This window comes from Oncorhynchus kisutch, linkage group LG14 (assembly GCF_002021735.2).
Source record: "Oncorhynchus kisutch isolate 150728-3 linkage group LG14, Okis_V2, whole genome shotgun sequence".
Classification (NCBI taxonomy): Eukaryota; Metazoa; Chordata; class Actinopteri; order Salmoniformes; family Salmonidae; genus Oncorhynchus; species Oncorhynchus kisutch.
The window spans coordinates 69,639,340-69,660,299 of record NC_034187.2 but is presented as its reverse complement, the minus strand read 5'-3'; the positions used below and the strand labels follow the sequence as shown (position 1 = coordinate 69,660,299).

Below are 20,960 nucleotides of genomic sequence, written 5' to 3'. Positions count from 1 at the left end.
GACTGCCCAGCCCGAGAGTATGAAAAATACAACGACATTGAATTGAGTTGAGTGAAATCACAAGCCCTTTTTGAGTTTTCTCCTCTTCCATACATTCTACTGATCTACCTCTGTAGTCTACGGTGTCGGCATTGGTTCGAATCCAGCCTACTGCCTTTTGACACAACCTCTATCCATATTTCCCCACGGTCATTCTCTCTATCTATCTGTTCAATAAAATCATAAAATATCTTCATAATATATTTTTTGAAACAACAAACTCTATCCTCACCCTGGTAAGTGATCCGGAAACCCGGCTTGTTCTGGGAGTAGTCGCTGTGGAAGAAGAAGGTGGTCTGGTGGGTGGTGCTGAACAGAGACTTGGGGACCTGTGGTCCACTGAATCTGTCAATCACTGTGCCAGTCTCCAGAGTTCCACTCCGAATCTCCAGGTAGTCATGGATGGCCTCCGTCGAGAAGTTGAGGAACTGCAGGTGGATTCCTAAAATAAACAGGCATATTAAAAACATACTGGTCAGACAGTGAGTTTATGAAATAAAGAACATGATCTTATTCATCTGCCTTTATTTCATCAGGTAGGTTAATCCTAGAATCCAGAATCACTGAAACAGAACACTGACACTCTACAAGAAGAAACGTTTACACAAGAGAACAGGTTAGTTGACTGAGAGATGCTCATTGGTACATAAAAAGAGTTGCAAAGGAGAGGAGCAACTGAATGTCATAATATAGTCAAGCTACAGTAATGTTTATTTATTTATTTTCCTTTATTTAACTAGGCAAGTCAGTTAAGAACAAATTCTTATTTACAATGACAGCCTAGGACCAGTGGGTTAACTGCCTTGTTCAGGGGCAGAACGACAGATTTTTACCTTGTCAGCTCAGGGATTCAATCTTGCAACCTTTCGGTTACAAGTTCAACGGTTTAACCACTAGGCTACCTCCCGCGTATATAATACTGTTGTCTGAATTCCAGGGACACCAGACACAAGTCATATTCCTTTTTTATATATACAGTATAAAAATATATAGATATATCGATAGGTTTAGGTTACTATTCCTTTTTTATATATACAGTATAAAAATATATAGATATATCGATAGGTTTAGGTTACTATTCCTTTTTTATATATACAGTATAAAAATATATAGATATATCGATAGGTTTAGGTTACTATTCCTTTTTTATATATACAGTATAAAAAAATATATATATATCGATAGGTTTAGGTTACTACATCATATATATTTTTACACCAAATACAAACATACACATATGAACAACAGCTTACATACGCACACAAACATTGACTACATTTAATCTGCCCAGACCCGCATGCTCACACCCCCATCCCTAGTGCCTGCATTATTGTTTGCACATGGCCTTAAATTGTACCAATTTGTTTTTCTGGGTTGCCCATGCTATTTCAATATTTAAAGAATAAATAATTAGATATTTCCATAGTGTTAATGATGGCGGATTAATTGAATTTCAAGCTTTTAATATACATTTTTTCAAAATGAGTGATGAGAAAATCAAATCAAATCAAAATGTTCAAATCATGAAATGATGAGAAAATAATTGTCAAGTACATTGGGTATGTCAGTACAACCACATATGTCATGTCTTGAAATATGCAGACAGATGGATTAAAAGTAAGTTTACAATGTAATACTTCTGACAACAAACTTTCTAGCTCTGCCCATAACTTTTGGACTTTATAGCAGTCCCAGAAAGCATGGATTATTGAATCACACAATTGATATTTCAGCATGCGTTTGAATCCATTCAACCAGGCTAAAATGACTTGCTGTCGAAACATGCATATACTGTAACTCAAACATATGCATACAGCAGTGGAGGCTCTTCAGAGGAGATAGGGGAGGACCATACCCCTCTGTGAATTTCATAAAAATACAAATTGTGAAAACTATACTAAATATATTAATGTCACCAAATATTGATTAAAACACACAGTTTTCCAATGAAGGTCTACAGTAGCCTCAACAGCACCATGTGGTGAAGCCGGAGGACAGCTAGCTTCTGTCCTCCTCTGGGTACATTGACTTCAACACAAAACCTAGCAGGCTCTTGGGTCTCACCCCCTTCCAAAGACTTACACAGTAATCATGACAACTTCCGGAGGACTTCCTCCAACCTATCAGGGCTCTTGCACCATGTACTGACATGTTGTCCACCCAATCAAAAGATCAGAAAATGAATCTAGTACTGAAAGGATAAGCTACAGCTAGCTAGCACTGCAATGCATAAAATCTGGTGAGTAGTTGACTCAAAGAGAGAGAGACAGACAATAGTTGAAGAGTTTTGAACAAATTAATTTCTTCCAAAATAAATGAGAAGCAAAAGAGAGAGAGCTAGCTATATTTGTTTGCATATTTTTTTACATTCACTTTCAGCTACTCAAATAACCGGCTCAAACAGAGAGGGATGCTATGTTATCTAGCTGGCTATGGCTATCCAACACTTTAACTCTTCTAAGTCAAGGTACGCTTTTGGGTTTGTTAATTTATTGCCACCGGGGCCTACCGGTATAACTGCTAAACTACTTTCTGATTGTACATTGTACTGCATGATTGTACCGAGTTTGCTAACGCGTTAGTTCTAGTAGTTCTAGTAGTATGTTGACTATGAGGTGAAAACAATGCAGGTTTTGTCTAGTGGTCAGCAGTCATGATATGTTTTTTTCACCTGGTCACAGACAGATGATGTGAAGTCCACAAGCGAAGGGAAAAGGTAAGAGGAAGAGAGCGCATAGATAGATGCGAGAAGGAATGATATATACAAGGAGCAAAGTGATCATGCTGTTTGTATGTGGCTGCTAGAAAAGTGAACTGTGTTTGCGTGTGATTATGTTGAAAAACATTTCTTAAACGGAAGCAAATGGAATGAAACAGGGTTAAACATACCTGAATTTGTCCAATAGAAACTCTAATATGCAACGGTTGGACTAATGATTCCACCCTAGATCAGCTAGATGTAGGCAAAAGTGTGCAAGGTGCTATTGAATGTGTCACTGTTTTTCACCTTGATTACTCAAAATTATTCGACCTGTGCACCTAGGTTGTAAACTTTCATTCATAGGCTAGGTTGTAGCAACCTCATGATGGGTACAGGGAAATTTGAGTATCATGTAGTAACCTAAACCTATCGATGTTACATTGAGCTCGTTGAATGGAATATGAATGACAGTCATCCAATATGCTGTAATAGAAATAAGGTCATGCTCATTAAAAAGAAAGCATCCTCCCTCATCTTAAACGGCACCGACTGCCACTGCCATACAGTAAATCATACATTGGAAATATGTGGAGAGATTAGCTGTGGAACAGCAGCTTGAGTTAACACGCGCATATCGCCTGCAAGGAGATAACGCATTTGGTCCAGAGTGCATTAGTGTCGACTACACTATTTATGTAGCCTACTATAGGTAAACAATGATGCTGCTTTCTGGTTGACTGGTGGATTGACTTTACATCACGGTTGGTGTTACACTTTCCATGTCTCTGCACATTATGCCTATAAATCAACCATCATTACCTCTACAGCTGACAAACATGGGTCTGACACTTCCCTACACTGCTGCTCCATCTAGGACCACTTCCCCACAAGCTGGGTTTTCACTGAAATAATATCAAGACATCCACTTCTTTGTAAGACAGTGTGTGACAGTGGCTTGGCCACAATGGCAGTGAGTTAATGTACCAAAGTGATAGGTAGTTTGACAGTGTGTGTGTGTGTGCTTTGTCACAATGACTGTCAGTGGGTTCCCATACCAAAGCCGGTGGGGAGAATGACAGTCCAGGTGCAGTCTAATCCACTGGGGTAGTTTCCAGGGAATCCAGGGCTCAGGATGACACCGCTGACATCAGTCATGGAGCCACCACACTGGGCTGTGGAGACAATCACACTCAGACAGGCTTAAGGATAGAAGAGTAAAATAGAGCAGAGTACAGTACAGTACAGTATAGGAGAGTAAAGTAGCGTAAAGTACTGTATAGTAAACTTTAGTACAGTATAGTAAAATAGCGTACAGTATAGCAATGTTGAGTAGAGTACAGTACAGTACAGTACGGTATTTTAGAGTAAAGTAGAGTAGAGTACAGTAAAGTACAATAGAGTAGAATAACTACTTTATTAATCATAGACAAAAATCTTAAACTTCACCATGCCATGTTCTTAACTGTATTTATAGCTACAGTTTCCTAAAAGTAGAAAGGTTCATCTCGGGTTAAACATCTCTAGACTGTATGAATGGGTATCGGAGCCACCGCAAGATTTGTACATTACTGACAGGCCGTTAAATGGGCCTGCCCTTCAAACATTCTGGAGTCTATTTTATCATCAGTGCTACAGATCAACTCACCTTGTAGTGCTATTAGCATAGTCTCTTTCCCTCTCAGTGGCTCAGCCAGTCTGAGGTAAATCTTATTCTGTGAAAAGAACAGCCTTCTGTGTGCTAAAAGGCACAAAGGAGCTGCATGCCTTTCATAATGGTGTGAGAGCTTTTATAAAGCAACGAACAAAAGCACAACGCTTCATTGAGGTCTTTCAGAAAATGTGTCTGCACAGGCAGATTTTTTTTTGTTCACCACTTACAAGTGTTGTGTGTCTGAAAAAAGTAATTCTGTTAGATAAAAAAATAAAAAAATATGAAACAACATCAAAAGCAGTTGAAACCTATCCGGCCTGAAAAATTATGGATGAGCTGAGTCGGCTGTGAATAAAGAGGCGTTCGGACTTGGGGCCGGAACTCTTTAGTGAGAGTTGCACCTTCAAAGCTGCTGGAACGTGGAGCGGGGACAGGATGTCCAATGGGACAAACAGAACACGTGAAGGCATCAAAGCCCCAGGGATTTCTGAGAGATAAACAACGTGGCCTTGTTAAAAGTTGACGGTTGAACTTTAGAGGTCCTAACACTGAGGCCTAGGGTCCCAAGGGAAACCCTCTAGTACCGAATCGCCTTCCAAAATCAGTGGCAGTGGGGAGGCTCAGATGTAAACTTCTGGCACATAAAAAAAAAAACTGTCACAGAATGAATCCATCACGCCCCTCACAGTAGAGCAGCTCAGAGGAAGAGACTGTATCGAGTGTGAGGACAGAGATCCGAGATCCCAGAACATTTGAGTTTTTTCTGTTTGGTGAAATAGGCTCATTCAGCTCATTCAATGACTGGCAAGAGACTAAAGAGAATGTGTCCGTTTCATATGCATACCAAAGCCCAAGGCACAACCCTGGCGTGATCAGGCTCATTATTTTTGTTTACAACGCAATGAACACGTTGTTTCTGAACAAATCAATCAAATTCATCATGTCTAGGTGAATTACTGTACGTGGACCGATGTTTTTTATTTGAAAAACTTTTTTGCAATATGCTTAAAAAAGGTCATGTAAGCAGGTGAACTGTGAATAAATTATTTAGTTTTTTCAGGATATACAGCTGGCCTGAGATGACAGTTGTCTCTGAGACAACAGCCAACTCTGGAAATGTCAAAGTTCTACTTTCTCTACTGTGTACCGAGCCTCTAGACTAGTGGCTCCAAAACTTTGTGGCCCGAGACCTCATTTTTTAAAACTTTACTTGCATATAAACTGTGGTTGGAAACGTGGTTAGTGAGGATCTTTTCCCCCCAGTCTGATTTAGTGCCTGGTCTAATGAGGCGTGTGAGCATTGTAGAGGGAAACAGACACATACAGTGCATTTGGAAAGTATTCAGACCCCTTCACTTTTTTTGTTACATTGCAGCCTAATATTTACACACAACACCCAATAATAAGTCTTCAGACCCTTTACTCAGTACTTTGTTGAAGCACTTTGGCAGCGCTTACAACCTCGAGTCTTCTTGGACATGATGCTACAAGCTTGGCACACCTGTATTTGGAAAGTTTCTCCCATTCTTCTCTGCAGATCCTCTCAAGCTCTGTCAGGTTGGATGGGGAGCATCGCTGCACAGCTATCTTCAGGTCTCTCCAGAGATGTTCGACCGGGTTCAAGTCCGGGCCCTGGTTGGGCCACTTAAGGACATTCAGAGACTTGTCCCAAAGCCACTCCTGCGTTGTCTTGGCTGTGTGCTTAGGGTTGTTGCCCTGTTGGAAGGTGAGCCTTCGCCCCAGTCTGAGGTCCTGAGCGCACTGGAGCAGGTTTTCATCAAGGATCTCTCTGTACTTTGCTCTGTTCATCTTCGTCGCCAGACCCACTGGCTCCAGGTCATCTATAAGTCTATGCTAGGTAAAGCTCTGCCTTATCTCAGTTCACTGGTCACGATAACAATACCCACCCATAGCACACGTTCCAGCAGGTATATCTCACTTATCATCCCCAAAGCCAACACCTCATTTGGCCGCCTTTCCTTTCAGTTCTCTACTGCCAGTGACTGGAACGAATTGCAAAAATCGCTGAAGTTGGAGACTTTTATTTCCCTCACCAACTTTAAACATCAACTATCTGAGCCGCTAACCGATTGCTGCAGCTGCACTTAGTCCATCTGTAAATAGCCCAACCAATCAACCTATCTCATCCCCATACTGTTTTTATTTTATTTACTTTTCTGCTCTTTTGCACACCAGTATCTCCACTTGCACATCATCATCTGCTCATTTATCACTCCAGTGTTAATCTGCTAAATTGTAATTATTCGCTCCTATGGCCTATTTATTGCCTTTTGCACACACTGTATATAGATGTTATTTTTTTCTACTGTGTCATTGACTTGTTTATTGTGTTATTGGCTTGTTTATGGTTTACTCCATGTGTAACTCTGTGTTGTTGTCTGTGTCACACTGCTTTGCTTTATCTTGGCCAGGTCGCAGTTGCAAATGAGAACTTGTTCTCAACTATCCTACCTGGTTAAATAAAGGTGAAATAAAAAATACAAATCTTTCCCTCTATCCTGACTAGTCTCCCAGTCCCTGCCACTGAACAAAATCCCCACAGCATGATGCTGCCACCACCATGCTTCACCGTAGGGATGGTGCCAGGTTTCCTCCAGACATGACGCTTGGCATTCAGGCCAAATAGTTCAATCTTGGTTTCATCAGACCAGAGAATCTTGTTTCTCATGGTCTGAGAGTCCTTTAGGCAAACTCCAAGCGGGCTGTCATGTGCCTTTTACTGACAGGTGTGTTCCTTTCCAAATCATGTCCAATCAATTGAATTTTCCACAGATGGACTCCAATCAAGTTGTAGAAACATCTCAAGGATGATCAATGGAAACAGGATGCACCTGAGTGCAATTTCAAGTCTCACAGCAAAGGGTCTGAATACTTATGTAAATACGGTATTTCACTTTTTTATTTGTAATACATTTGCAAGAATACTCAAAACCTGTTTTTGCGTAGTCATTATGGGGTATTGTGTGTAGATTGATGAGGAATTGTATTTATTTAATCAATTTTAGAATAAGGTTGTAACGTAACAAAATGTGGAAAAAGTCAAGGTGTCTGAATACTTTCCGAATGCACTCTGCGTGTTCCTGAATGTCTTTCAGTGATGGGGTCATAATATTTTGTAGCTGAAACCGTTCAAAAGATAGAGCCAAATTTGTAGGAAGAAAACGAAACCACTCTGCTTATTACAACCACATCTACCGGCTACCGGAGGTTACTGACATGACCCCTGTTCTATGAACAACCCCATTTTCAGCTTCTCTCAAGACCACTAGTTTGGAAAACGCTGCTCTATACAATGCTAATTGACAGTCACACCTTTATGTCATAGAGTAAAGGAACTCTACTCTATTTTCTACTAGATGTTAGACATGCAGATAGATGTTGGATCTTAATTTGAGTCAGTTTTCTACAGTAGGAAAATAATCCTGCAGCAACAGGACATGTGAATTATTATGTGGGCTATAAAAAAAATGTACATTTTTGTAGGGGTTGATACATTTTTAGTTTCGTGCAAATAAAGTCTGAAATTAATTTCAAAGTGGAAATGACAAACTTTATAAGCCTTTTTAAATACACTACAAGTTTGTTTGTATTACCTGCTCAGCAACAAAAGAGTGATCAAATTAAGATCCTACATCTGTACTAATGTCACAGTAAAGTTATCGACATACCAAGACACAGTGGGACTGGGTAGTTCCATCTCCGGACTGGTCCTGGCATACAGGTTATATGGGCGTTCCCCTGGTGAAGAAAATACATGTAAGAGATAATCAATAAGGGGCTATGCCTTCTCCGGAAAATAATGAACGAAGTGGAAGGTGTGTTCCACAACGCGCTAGCGGAGTGGAAATAACCTTCCATGGATTTATATTATTTTCTAGAGACCGCACCCCGAGTTGATTATGCCTTTTATACCATGACTGTAATTTAACACAATTCCACAAAAAAGGTATTAATTTGCAGGTAGAAATGTGTTCAACATCCAGCTAGCTAGTTTACTAGATAGCATCAGTAGTTGCCTTGGTAACCAAATAAACAGACTTGCTAGTTAACCAAACCATCAGTTCTAGTTTCCTATTATGAAAATCGAATTATGTCAATGCCAATAATGACTTTTCCTTTAAAAAGCAGCTCAAACATAGAACATGTAAGAACTATATCCATTGAATTCTACCATACAAATATACTGTGCATTATAGGGAAATAATGAATGCTCTAGAATGCCCTTTAATCTGAAGTCAATCTGAAACAAGTATTGAAGAATGCCATGGTGTAAGTATTTATGAACATACAGTATTGTGTTGTAATGTTACATATGCCTTATTCATAGATGCTTTAGAACAGTAGAACACTGAGAAAAACATTCAAAATACCTACTAAGATGAACAGACAGAGAGAATAGATGAAATCGATCCAGATAGAGAAAAATAGAGATGTAAAGAATTGCCTCTTACCTGTAGAGAGTAGCCTTGTTCACACTGGAACAGCACCACGTCTCCAACCATGTAGCGCTCTCCAACCTTGATACCATAGTTGGGAGTCTGTGGCTCTGGACAGGACTCCAGACCTATGGCTGAGGAGAGAGGGAAAGAGAAAATATGACTTGTTGTCACAGTTTTACACACACGCACGCACACACGCACACACGCACACAATAAAGCCATCTACTGACAGCCATACCTGTGTACTCCAGGTGGAAGCCTGCAGCAGACACACTGATGTCTGAACTGAAACTCAGGTACAGGTTGTTGGACGTGCTGTTGAGCAACTGGGGGATGGTGGTGCCTTGAAAGAGAGAACGAGAGTGAGACAAGATGTTATAAAATAAGCTCTTTAAAGGTTCACTTCACCCTTACTGCTTGTTGTCCTGCTATAAATACTAACCCCCCCCCCCCCCCCCCCCCCCCAAAAAAAAGATGGGACAATCAATTAGTGATTAAAGGCTTATGTAAAACAGGAACATATTAACACCGGGTAGTTGGTTTGTGAATCAACCTTTTGCTTGTGTTTCATACCATTCAGATGATACCCTCTCAGCTACTAGGTGCTATTTAGCGACACTAACAAGTGGTTAATAACAGGCTTAAATAACAGTGAACAGCTATGAAGAGAACAAACATTGTAGCTACAGCACTTGGACAGCTGTAAACATGACGCATGTTGTGTCCATCTCCCTACTCCATTCTCCTACGTGTCCTCCTCACATCGATCTTGTTCCCTCTCTAACATCCCATTGTTCCAACCTCCAGCAGCTTCCTATAGATTGTATAGGTGATGAGGCAGGTCAGATCTGTATGGACCAGCTCACAGCTCCACATTGTGGAGTGGCCCTGTCCTCCAGGCCTCAGCATGGGACTCATACCCAGTTGAACTTCCATATTATTGTCCACCCCCACATCCTCTTCCCGCTCTCCACCCCATAGGCCAACAAGGAGCGTGGCTGATGCTGGGTCCCTATTGATGTGCTCATCAGCCATGGTATTATTGTCAATGCGGCTACAGAAATCAGCAGGAGGCAGCTCCCTTGACAGGCCTGGCAGGAATTGATCTGTAGTACACAGTCAGGGAGGGTCACATTGAACCACATGTGTTCCGACTGGTAGAATTATATGATCATGACCGTGGATGCAAGAAGGTGTATTTTTTGAGGGAAAACAACTTATTTTTTACAGAAATTTATTATAATGATCTCGGAAAAGGATTTTCGTGTTATGAGATACATTTTGTGTTATGAGATCGTGGTCATGGACACAGGAAGGTGTTTGTCTTGAGGGAAAACAACTTATTTTTCACAGTAAATTATTATAAGGATCTCAGAGAGGGACTTTCTTGTCCTAGAATATAGCTAGCTGTAACTCTAATTGATGGCCAAATCAGGATGATATTAACAGATATCACAACACATTTGTGATGCTAAATAAATGAAGGCACCAGAAGTTTTTACCTGAGTAGCTGCCCAGTCTAGGAGCGTGGTTGTCACCTCCATCATAGAAATCCAGAGAGTCCCAGTTGTGTTCGGAAGCAAAGCTCACCACCTGGACCTGAGGAGGTCGAAGTCAGACCCTTTTCACACACTACCTCACCAACCTGACCCGAACTAGGCTAACTCACTAATGAATGATTCATACTATATCCCACACAGTACTTTTCACATTATCCTATCCAGCACTGTTACAGCCACTATGGCGGATGCGTAAGCAGGCCACCACAGTACAGCTCGATTCGGCTTGGCTCAGTAGTGTGAAATCAGCCAGAGGAAGAACACTCCCATACAGAAACACACATACACTTCGTTGTCACTTAATTTAAAAAACACATTGAAAATGTACTGTAGATAATATTCAATGGAAAGAGATAGGGGCCAGAATTGAGGTTCAAAACACAGAGCACTCTTACTGGCTACATTAAACATTTACCCTTTAAATAATTAATAAGCTATTAAGCATTCCCTTTGTTAAAAGTTTTAACTTCTCATACTGCATGGCGATATTGTTAAATCTCAAACATCTATATTGGTCCATGGGACTTCAAACAGAACAGAAGAGGGCCTCTTACTTGGATTCCAGCACCCTCAGGCACCGAAACCTTCCAGACGCAGTTCTGATTGTTGTCATAGGGCTCAGGGTAACCCGGGGACAGGATGGTCCCCCTGCGTGCCGTCAGGGTCCCTCCACACGGCACTGAGGGGACAAAGTCAAAACACAGAGGGATGTATGTTAGTACACCGTACAAGTGCCTGTGCTAAAATACAGTACGTCCCATACATTAGCACAAGCACATCAGACATCCAAGGAAAACAACATGCTACATCAGACATCAAACTACATGCTAGCTAGCATGCATGTCCTAATATGTCCACCATATACATGGGTCTGTGCTTTGATGGACGCACTGAGGGCTTTTAAATAGACACCTCACTGAGAAACAGATATCATTATGTAGCTAGTACAACCAGGTGGCTGTGCTGTGCCTAATGGAGCTAGCCGTGCCTTCTCCTCGACTGTGTTAAATACATGAAACTGAAGGACATCCTAAATGAGCACTGCTAGTCTGTTATACTTTCTGAATAGGGGCCCTGGTTACCTCACTACAGACAGAGATTTCACTATAGATGTCTGACTTATAGTGAAGATTCAGTGAGGTCTCAGTCAATAGAAGTTTGATTGACTAACATAGAGAGAACAGATGTTGGACAAGGAACGGTTAATCAAATCTTCGATAAAGGCATTCTTTGCAGTGACAGACAGTGATTTTAGAAAAAGAGGTCTAAAATAATGTAATACCTTACATTGAACAATCAGCACAGTTCAGGTTTTGACGGCTATTGCCGTAGAGGCATACCTTTTCATTCTTATCGGCCTCATACCTATACACACATCCCATCCCACCATGTGTCTGTGATTAAATAAAACTTGAATTAAAAAGGGACAATGAAAAAAAAGGGAATGCTTGTCGGATGTGGCAGGTCTTGCAAACTATTAAAGACTACAAAGGGAAGCACAGTCGGGAGCTTCCCAGCGACACGAGCCTACCAGACGAGCGAATTAACTTCTATGCTCGCTTTGAGGCAAGTAACACTGAAACATGCATGAGAGCATCAGCTGTTCTGGGCGACTGTGTGATCACGCTCTCCGCAGCCGATGTGAGTAAGCCCTTTAAACAGGTCAACATTCACAAGGCCGCAGGGCCAGACGGATTACCAGGACGTGTACTCCGAGCATGAACTGACCAACTGACAAGTGTCTTCACTGACATTTTCAACCTCTCCTTGTCTGAGTCTGTAATACCAACATGTTTCAAGCAGACCACCATAGTCCCTGTGAACAAGAACACTAAGGTAACCTGCCTAAATGACTACCGACCCATAGCACTCACATCTGTAGACTTGAAATGCTTTGAAAGGCTGGTCATTGCTCACATCAACACCATTTTCCCAGAAACCCTAGACCCACTCCAATTTCCATACCGCCCCAACAGATCCACAGATGATGCAATCTCTATTGCACTCCACACTGCCCTTTCACACCTGGAAAAAAGGAACACCTATGTGAGAATGACTACAGCTCAGCATTCAACACTATAGTGCCCCTAAAGCTCATCACTAAGTTAAGGACCCTGGGACTAAACACCTCCCTCTGCAACTGGATCCTGGACTTCCTGACGGGCCGGCCCCAGGCGGTAAGGGTAGGTAACAACACATCCCCAACGCTGATCCTCAACATGGGGGCCCATCAGGCGTGCGTGCTCAGTGCCCTCCTGTACTTCCTGTTCACTCATGGCTGCACGGCCAGGCAAGACTATTTTTATTATTTAATTTACCTTCATTTATACAGGTTTTTTCTCATTGAGATAACATCTCTCTTCCCAGAGAGACCTTGTCCAATAGCAGCAGAGGGAACAACGTTTCAGACAAAACAACTTACATACACTAACATAACATTAAACAAAACCATAAACACACATACAGTACAACAAAAACATTTTACATTAAAAACACAAACGTCTTGACTAAAAACAGCTGGCCTAAAAACAATTACACTCTTCTATGATATATACATAGATCAAGTGTTTAAACTCCACCAACGAAACTAGATCATCACATTTTAAAATGTTCATGACAGAATTCCAGGACCACAGAGCTAAGTAACTAAAACTATTTTTGGTACTGTTAGAAGCAAATCAGAATGGTACTGTAATTGATATTTATTTACTGACCTGACTAAAAAAGAACAGAGATAAAATGGCATTTTACCCAATATGGCCTTATAAATCAGTGTATACCAGTGTTTAAGCCTACGCAAGGTCAATGACAACCAGCCAACAGCACTGTAGAGATCACAATGATGTGTTAGATGTTTCTGATTTGAAATTAACCTGAGGGCTGCATTATACACTGAATCAAGTGCTCTCAGGGTAGTGGCTGAGGCCTGCATTTATATATATCACTAAAATCTAAAACCGACAGTAATGTACATCGTACCAACTCCTTCCTGGCCTCAAAAGACAATCAAGCATTATGCCGGTAATAAAATCCTATTTTCAGCTTGAGCTTCCTTATCAAGTTCTCTACATGCACAGTGAAGCTCAGCTTATCATCAACCCACACACCCAAATATTTGTACACTTTGTTCTATAGTATGTCCAGCCAATGTAGCAATGCAAAATTTTAACATGCCTGGCATTTGAAAATACCATGCATTTTGTTTTACCCAAATTTAGAATCAGCTTTAAATCATACAGATTATGTTGTATGATGTTAAATGCTCTTTGGACATTTTCAAAAGCTAAAGATAAACTACTACCACCTGAATAAAGAACAGTATCATCTGCATAAAAATGAACATCCGCTGTTTCAATAAGATCCCCAATGTTGTTGATATACAAAATTAACAACAGTGGGCTCAAAATAGAACCTTGCGGAACACCTGAGTACACCTATATGGACTCAGATTTACAACCATCCGCCATTACACATTGTGTACGATTTGATAGGTAATTTATAAACCAATCTAGAGCATGACCAGTAATTCCACAACATTTTAGCCTTTGCACTAACACAGCATGGTCCACGGTGTCAAAAGCCTTCGACAAATCAATAAAAACAGACACACAATGTAACTTCTTATCAAGAGCACAGTGGATGTAAATTAAAACCTTCAATGTTGCTGAAACAGTGCTGTGGCCAGACCTAAAACCTGATTGCATTCCATTTAAGATGTTGTTTTCTTGGAAGTAGACCTTTAGCTGCCTACTAACTACGGACTCCAGTACCTTTGACAGTACAGACAATTTTGATATGGGTCGATAGTTAGTAAGCGAAGGATCTCCACCTTTCAGGAGAGGCAGCACAAAAGCAGATTTCCATAACTTGGGGATGTCCTTAACATCGAGCATGAGGTTAAAAATACATGTTAAGGGGGAGCAATGATGTCTGCAGCTAGGTGTAGGAGGTCTAGTTCATCAGGGCCAGGAGATTTTTTAAAATAAATTTCTTTCAGGGCTTTACACACTTCTGAAACAGAGAAGGATGAAAAGGAGAACCTGGTGAAGGAGTGCACAGGCGTGTCAGGTAAATTCATAGGGGGCTCAATTATACCTTTGACCTTTTCAAATAAACTGCCTTCATCTAAAAAATGCGTATTCAAGGCTTTCAGGATGGAGGTTCTCTCAGTTACAATCTGTGTATCGACCAACACTTGTTTGGGAAGCTGTGTATCTTTTTTGCACTCCAAACCCTTCACTACTTGCCAAAATGTAGATGGAATATTTACATTTTGTGAAGTAGATTTCAGGTAGTGGTCTGCTTTCAATTCACGGATCATAGCCACACCCATATTTCAAAGATGTTTAAAAGCCAATCATCTGCCAAACCAGTCCCTCTTGCTTTAGCCCACATAGCATTTCGTTCCCTTATGATTTTTGTATGTTCCCTGGTAAACCAAGGGTTCTCTCTGTCCTTAATCCTGCATTTTTTTAAAGGGGCATGCCTATTGCATACATCCTGGAATGCGTTGTGGAAGTAAGAAAAGGCTAGTTCAACATCAGGGATTAATTCCATTCTATTCCATTCGATGCTAGATACATCATGTAAAAAACCTTGAATATCAAACCGCTTTCAGTTTCTTTTTGTAATAACACGTGGAGATATCTTAGGAATTTTACCATCTCTCAGTGATCACTTGCAAAAATACCCGAAGCATTAAAACGATGGGGAGTATTGGTTAAGATCAAATCAATCAAAGAGCATTTCAGAGGATACTTTATATTCAACCTCATTACACTGTTGACAATCTGAGTGAGATTGTATGTATTGCACAGAACTTTGGGTTGATCAGAGCTAGATGTTAGCCAGTCCCGATTCAGATCACCCATCAGGACAAACTCAGAATTGACATTCTGTGATAACAATTTGAAAATACAATCCAAAGAGCCAACAGTAGCAGATGGAAGTCTATAACAACAAGATACAACAATATTTAAAGATAAGCCAAGGTTTAGGTTCAGAGACAGATATTCAAATTGCTTAGGTTTAGAAACAGAAGTCAGAACGACCACCGAGAACTTGTCTTTTACATATACAGCAACACCACCACCCTTAGATTTACGATCTGTACGAAACACATTGTAACCATTTATGCCAATATTTTTGTTAGTAATAGATTTTTTAAGCCAGGTTTCAGAAAGCATAAATACATCAGGGTCGGCAGTTTTTATCCGTATATTCACAAAATCAAGCTTTGGCAGAAGACTTCTTACATTTATATGCAAAAACTTCAGGCCACTCTGACTACTTAATTCGGCAGGGGTAAGAATGTCAGGACTTGGATTAGGCTGGACATTTCCAGACAATAGAAGCAGCAAGATAATGGCAAGTCTAGATCGAGGGTTACAACATTTGGAGTTACAGACAGCAGTTGAACGAGAATCCAGAGTCACCAGAGTCTTTAACGCCACATATTTCAGGAGATGTGTAAAGTCCAGAGACATGGTTAAGTACCAAGAGAACAGTCCTGACAAGTCTAGATATTCAAATTGCTTAGATTTAGTAAGCGCAAGAGTCCGATTTCACAATACTTGAGGGAGAAACAATCATATATTTCCTCATTCACAATGCAACGGGCTCTAAAAGTATCGCCAACGTTGTAAAAGCCAAGGGTAGAACCAGCAAAACGAACAACAGCATCATGTTTGTTAAATGCCCCTAATCAAATAGTTCAACCGCTGATCAATAAAAATTCTGAGATGTATGCGTATGATGTAGGCAAGCAAATGTCCGGGGAGAGAGAGAGAAAGTGGTGAGGGCAACAAGAAGTTCTGATGAGCGGTGATGGAATCTTTCGTCGAAAGCGGTCCAGTTGTCAGATTTCCCTGGGAACTTTTACAAAGTACGCATCGTATTTTCCTACCATGTCGCTTGGGACCCATTCTCCATGCATGTTGTCAGCAAGAAATGTAAGTATGAGCGGATCGCGCTAACCTCCGTCCGTTCGCACCTTCAATTTTTTGTATAACACCATCAATAAGTTTGCCGTTGAAACAACAGTGGTAGGCCTGATCACTGACAACGATGAGACAGCCTATAGGGAGGGGGTCAAAGACCTGACCTTGTGGTGCAAGGACAACAACCTCTCACTCAACGTGATCAAGACAAAGGAGAGGATTGTGGACTACAGGAAAAGGAGGACTGAGCACGTCCCCATTCTCATCGACAGAGTTGTAGTGGAGCAGGTTGAGAGCTTCAGGTTTCTTGGCGTCCACATAACCAACAAACTAACATGGTCCAAGCACACCAAGACAGTCATGAAGAGGGCACGACAAAACCTATTCTCAGGAGACTGAAAAGATTTGGCATGGGTCCTCAGATCCTCAAAAGGTTTTACAGCTGCACCATCAACTGCACCATCATGGCAACTGCTCGGCTTCCAACCGCAAGGCACCACAGAGGGAAGGGCGTACGGCCCAATACATCACCGGGGCCAAGCTTCCTGCCATCCAGGACCTCTATACCAGGTGGTGTCAGAGGATTCCAGCCACCCTAGTCATAGACTGTTCTCTCTGCTCCCGCATGGCAAGTTATACAGGTGCACCAAGTCTAGGTCCAAGAGGCTTCTAAACAGCTTCTACCCCCAAGCCATAAGACTTGTGAACATCTAATCAAATGGCTACCCAGGTTGGGGTAAATTGACAATGCATAGATAATAAACAGCGAGTAGCAGCAGTGTAAAAACAAAGGGGGGCTGGGTGGGGGGCAATGTAAACAGTCCGGGTTGCCATTTGATTAATTGTTCAGCAGTCTTATGGCTTGGGGGTACTATAGAAGCTGTTAAGAAGCCTTTTGGACCTAGAGTTGGCACTCCAGTACTGCTTGCTGTGCAGTAGCAGAGAGAACAGTCTACGACTTGGGTGACTGGCATCTCCGACAATTTTTCTGGCCTTCCTCTGACACGAAAAGTAATTAGGTCCTGGATGGCAGGAAGCTTGGCCCCAGTGATGGCTTCTGTAGCGCCTTACGGTCAGATGCCGAGCAGTTGCCATACCAGGCAGTGATGCAACCGGTCAGGATGCTCTTAAAACCTCTTTGGGATAGGGGGCAGCATTTTCACTTTTGGATAAATAGCGTGCCCAATTTCAACTTCCTGCTACTCATGCCAAGAATATAAGATATGCATATTATTAGTAGATTTGGATAGAAAACACTCTGAAGCTTCTAAATCTGTTTGAATCATGTCTGTGAGTATAACATAAATTATGTAGCAGGCAAAACCCAGAGGACTAACCATTCAGAAATACATTTTTTGTCTATTCAATGAGTTTTGCAGTTCCTACCGCTTCCACTGGATGTCACCAGTCTTTGGAAATTGGTTGAGGTTATTCCTTTGTGTAATGAAGAAGTACGGCCATCATGAATTTGTGTCATTTGAAGTGTACTTTTTGAGAAGGCGCATGACTGGAAAAGTAGCATGAGTTTGTTGTCTTCCTGTATTGAACACAGATTGTCCCGTCTACAATTTGATCGATTATTAAAGTTTAAAAATAACTCAAGTTGTATTACAAAAGTAGTTTGAAATGTTTTGGCAAAGTTTACAGGTAACCTTTGAGATATTTTGTAGTAACGTTGCGCAAATTGGAAGCTGTTTTTTTTCTGGATCAAACGAGCCAAATAAATGGACATTTTGCATATATATCGACGGAATTAATCGAACAAATGGACCATTTGTGATGTTTATGGAACATATTGGAGTGCCAACAAAAGAAGCTCGTCAAAGGTAAGACTTGATTTATTTTTTATTTCTGCGTTTTGTGTGGTGCCTGCTGGGTTGAAATATGCTACTCTCTCTTTGTTTACTGCTGTGCTATGACCAGATAATAGCTTCTTATGCTTTCGCCGAAAAGCCTTTTTGAAATCTGACATGTTGGCTGGATTCACGAGTGTAGCTTTAATTTGGTATCTTACATGTGTGATTTAATGAAAGTTTGGATTTTACAGTATTTTATTTGAATTTGGCGCTCTGCATTTTCCCTGGCACTTGGCCAGGTGGGACATTTGCGTCCCGCCTATCCCAGAGAGGTTAATTAATGGTGCAGCTGTAGATCTTTTTGAGGATCTGGGGACCCATGCCAAATCTTTTCAGTCTCCTGAGGGGGAAAGGGTATTGTTGTGCCCTTTTCATGACTGTCAAGGTGTGTTTGTGTAACAGTATAACTTTAGACCATCCCCTCGCCTATACCCGGGCGCGAACCAGGGACCCTCTGCACACGAAGCATCGTTACCCATCGCTCCACAAAAGCCGCGGCCCTTGCAGAGCAATGGGAACCACTACTTCAAGGTCACAGAGCAAGTGACGTCACCGATTGAAACGCTATTTAGTGCGCACCACCGCTAACTAGCTAGCCGTTTCACATCCGTTACATTTGGACCATGATAGTTTGTAGATGATGTGTACACCAAGGAACCTGAAACTCTCGACCTGCTACACTACAGCCCCGTCGATGTTAATGGGGGCTTGTTTGGCCATCCTTTTCCTGTAATCCACAATCATCTCCTTTGTCTTGCTCACAATGAGGGTGAGGTTGTTCCCCCTGTTTGTTGAAGGGCTGCCAAGTATTGTCCTCCGAACCGCGTGAGGAGGGAGAGAGGTGGGAGAGCAGAGCGTTGTCAATAGCACATGCTGGTATCTAATGCTGCCAGAACAGGTTTTTTCTTTCCTGCTCAGATGATCAGATACGATGGTGATGCTATCTGTGAAGGATAACGGTGTATACTAGAGGTCAGCGCTAAACACTTTGTTTCAACAACTAAGAGCAGGTAGGGCCACACTGATGGCTGTCTAATATTGCAGCAGAAATGTCTGATGGATGAGAGAGAGAGAGAGAGAGAGAGAGAGAGAGAGAGAGAGAGAGCAACGAGAGAGAGAGAGAGCAACGAGAGAGAGAGAGAGAGAGAGAGAGAGCAACGAGAGAGAGAGAGAGAGAGAGAGAGAGAGAGAGAGAGAGAGAGAGAGGGCAACGAGAGAGAGCAAAGTCCAATATATCTGTGTCAGGCGCTTAAATTATTCAACAAATTCACTTCAGAGCAATTTCAACTCATCCATATTTTACAGATGATATATAAAATGCAGCCATAGTGCTAAGATAATCACAGAGAAAATCCTATGGACCGTATCCTTCCCACTGGAAAACACAAGCGAAAAACATAAAAATGAAACTAAAAAGACTAGTTCTACATCAGGCCAAAAAGGCAGCATGGAGAGAGCAATTAATTTGCAAATATGGCCCTGTCAATTTTGTGCTCCCTAATGCATTGATAGAGGCTCTTCACCTCCAGATAGCTAGATAGAAGCCTTTCACCGCCACATAAGACAGATGCCATTCATTCAAAGACAGCTAGATAGAGGCCAGTCCTGAAAGAGCAGACTACAGCTGAGGTCAAATCCTGTTTATGAACTGCTGTACTCTGTGTCACCCTCCTTTGCTTTGGAGCAGGGCTTTGGATGGGCTTGACAGGAAAGGACACCATGTCATTCTGTCTCTGCCAGTGAGGAACAGGGAGCTATGACAGATCAAAATGTAATCTACAACTCTCCCATCAGACAGGCACACACTGTCTACTGTACCCCACCAAGTACACAAAAAGAGCCTAGAAAAAATCCCTGTCTTAAAAGTAGTGTGATAAGAATGTCGATCTGGCTCAAATACAGAACCTTGAATATTGGTGTGTGGTCTGCAAAAAGAGGATGCAGAAAAAACGCTAAACTTAATAGACGAGAAAAAAGGACGTCTTTAAAAGACCCTTCAAATGTAATCCAATTGACAATGTCTTAGAAAAAATTAGAAATGATTGGAACCAAGGTTTAAAAATAACTGATATTGGCACAAGATGGAGGAAGAGTTGGAACATTTAACTAACAAAATTACAGTTAACAAACATTTACGCTTAATCCAGTATAAACTAATGTGTAGAATTTATTATATATGAGACACAATTCACAAATTCTACAGCACAACGGCAGAGTCATGTCTTAAGTGTAAAACTAACAATGACTCAATAATTAATGCCTTCTGGGAGTGCTATAAAGTCAAAAAGTTATGGGCGGAGTTAGAAAGTTAGCTGTTTTTACAATAATAGATTGCAGTTCTATTGATAGTCAAAATGTGTAAGAAACTGGCCAGAGCGCCCGTCGGGAAAGAGAGTGAGTGTGTCATCTCTCACTTTAACTCTATACTCTCATCAGAGACAATCTCTTTCTCTCACACTCTCTCTCTCTTCTCTTCTTGCTCAACCCTCTGTCTCTATCCTCTCTCCTCTCCTCACCACACTCTTTAGACCTGGCTGAATGCACAGCCAAGAGGAAACATTCTGTTCAGAGTGGTAAGGAAGGCCCTCTGAGGGACCCTCACAGCCAAATCCCCAGTCTGCTTTCGTGTGCACACTCACGCTCCCACGATAATGACTTTGCCTCACTTAAGAGGCGGCCCGAGATGATTGGCATGTTGACAAAGCTCGTTAGCGGTAGAACAATCAGGGGTGTTTCTCACACACGGTAGCCAATC

The 20,960-nt window shown here is 41.5% G+C and overlaps 1 protein-coding gene across 3 annotated transcripts in view; it reads right to left on the bottom strand.

Moving 5' to 3' along the window:
- The window catches only part of LOC109904406 (CUB and sushi domain-containing protein 3), a 657,725-nt gene that overhangs the window by 131,007 nt on the left and 505,758 nt on the right, over positions 1-20,960 (bottom strand). For all 3 annotated transcript variants that reach the window (XR_004202892.1, XM_031788837.1, XM_031788836.1), the window contains 7 exons: positions 10,965-11,089; positions 10,354-10,450; positions 9,090-9,194; positions 8,864-8,982; positions 8,081-8,150; positions 3,796-3,912; positions 272-481 (listed from right to left, as the gene is read on the bottom strand). Coding sequence is in view for 2 of the 3 variants with exons in the window: in XM_031788837.1 (XP_031644697.1) it covers positions 272-481; positions 3,796-3,912; positions 8,081-8,150; positions 8,864-8,982; positions 9,090-9,194; positions 10,354-10,450; positions 10,965-11,089 (843 nt within the window). In the remaining variant the exon portion in view is untranslated. The remainder of the gene's footprint in view (positions 1-271; positions 482-3,795; positions 3,913-8,080; positions 8,151-8,863; positions 8,983-9,089; positions 9,195-10,353; positions 10,451-10,964; positions 11,090-20,960) is intronic.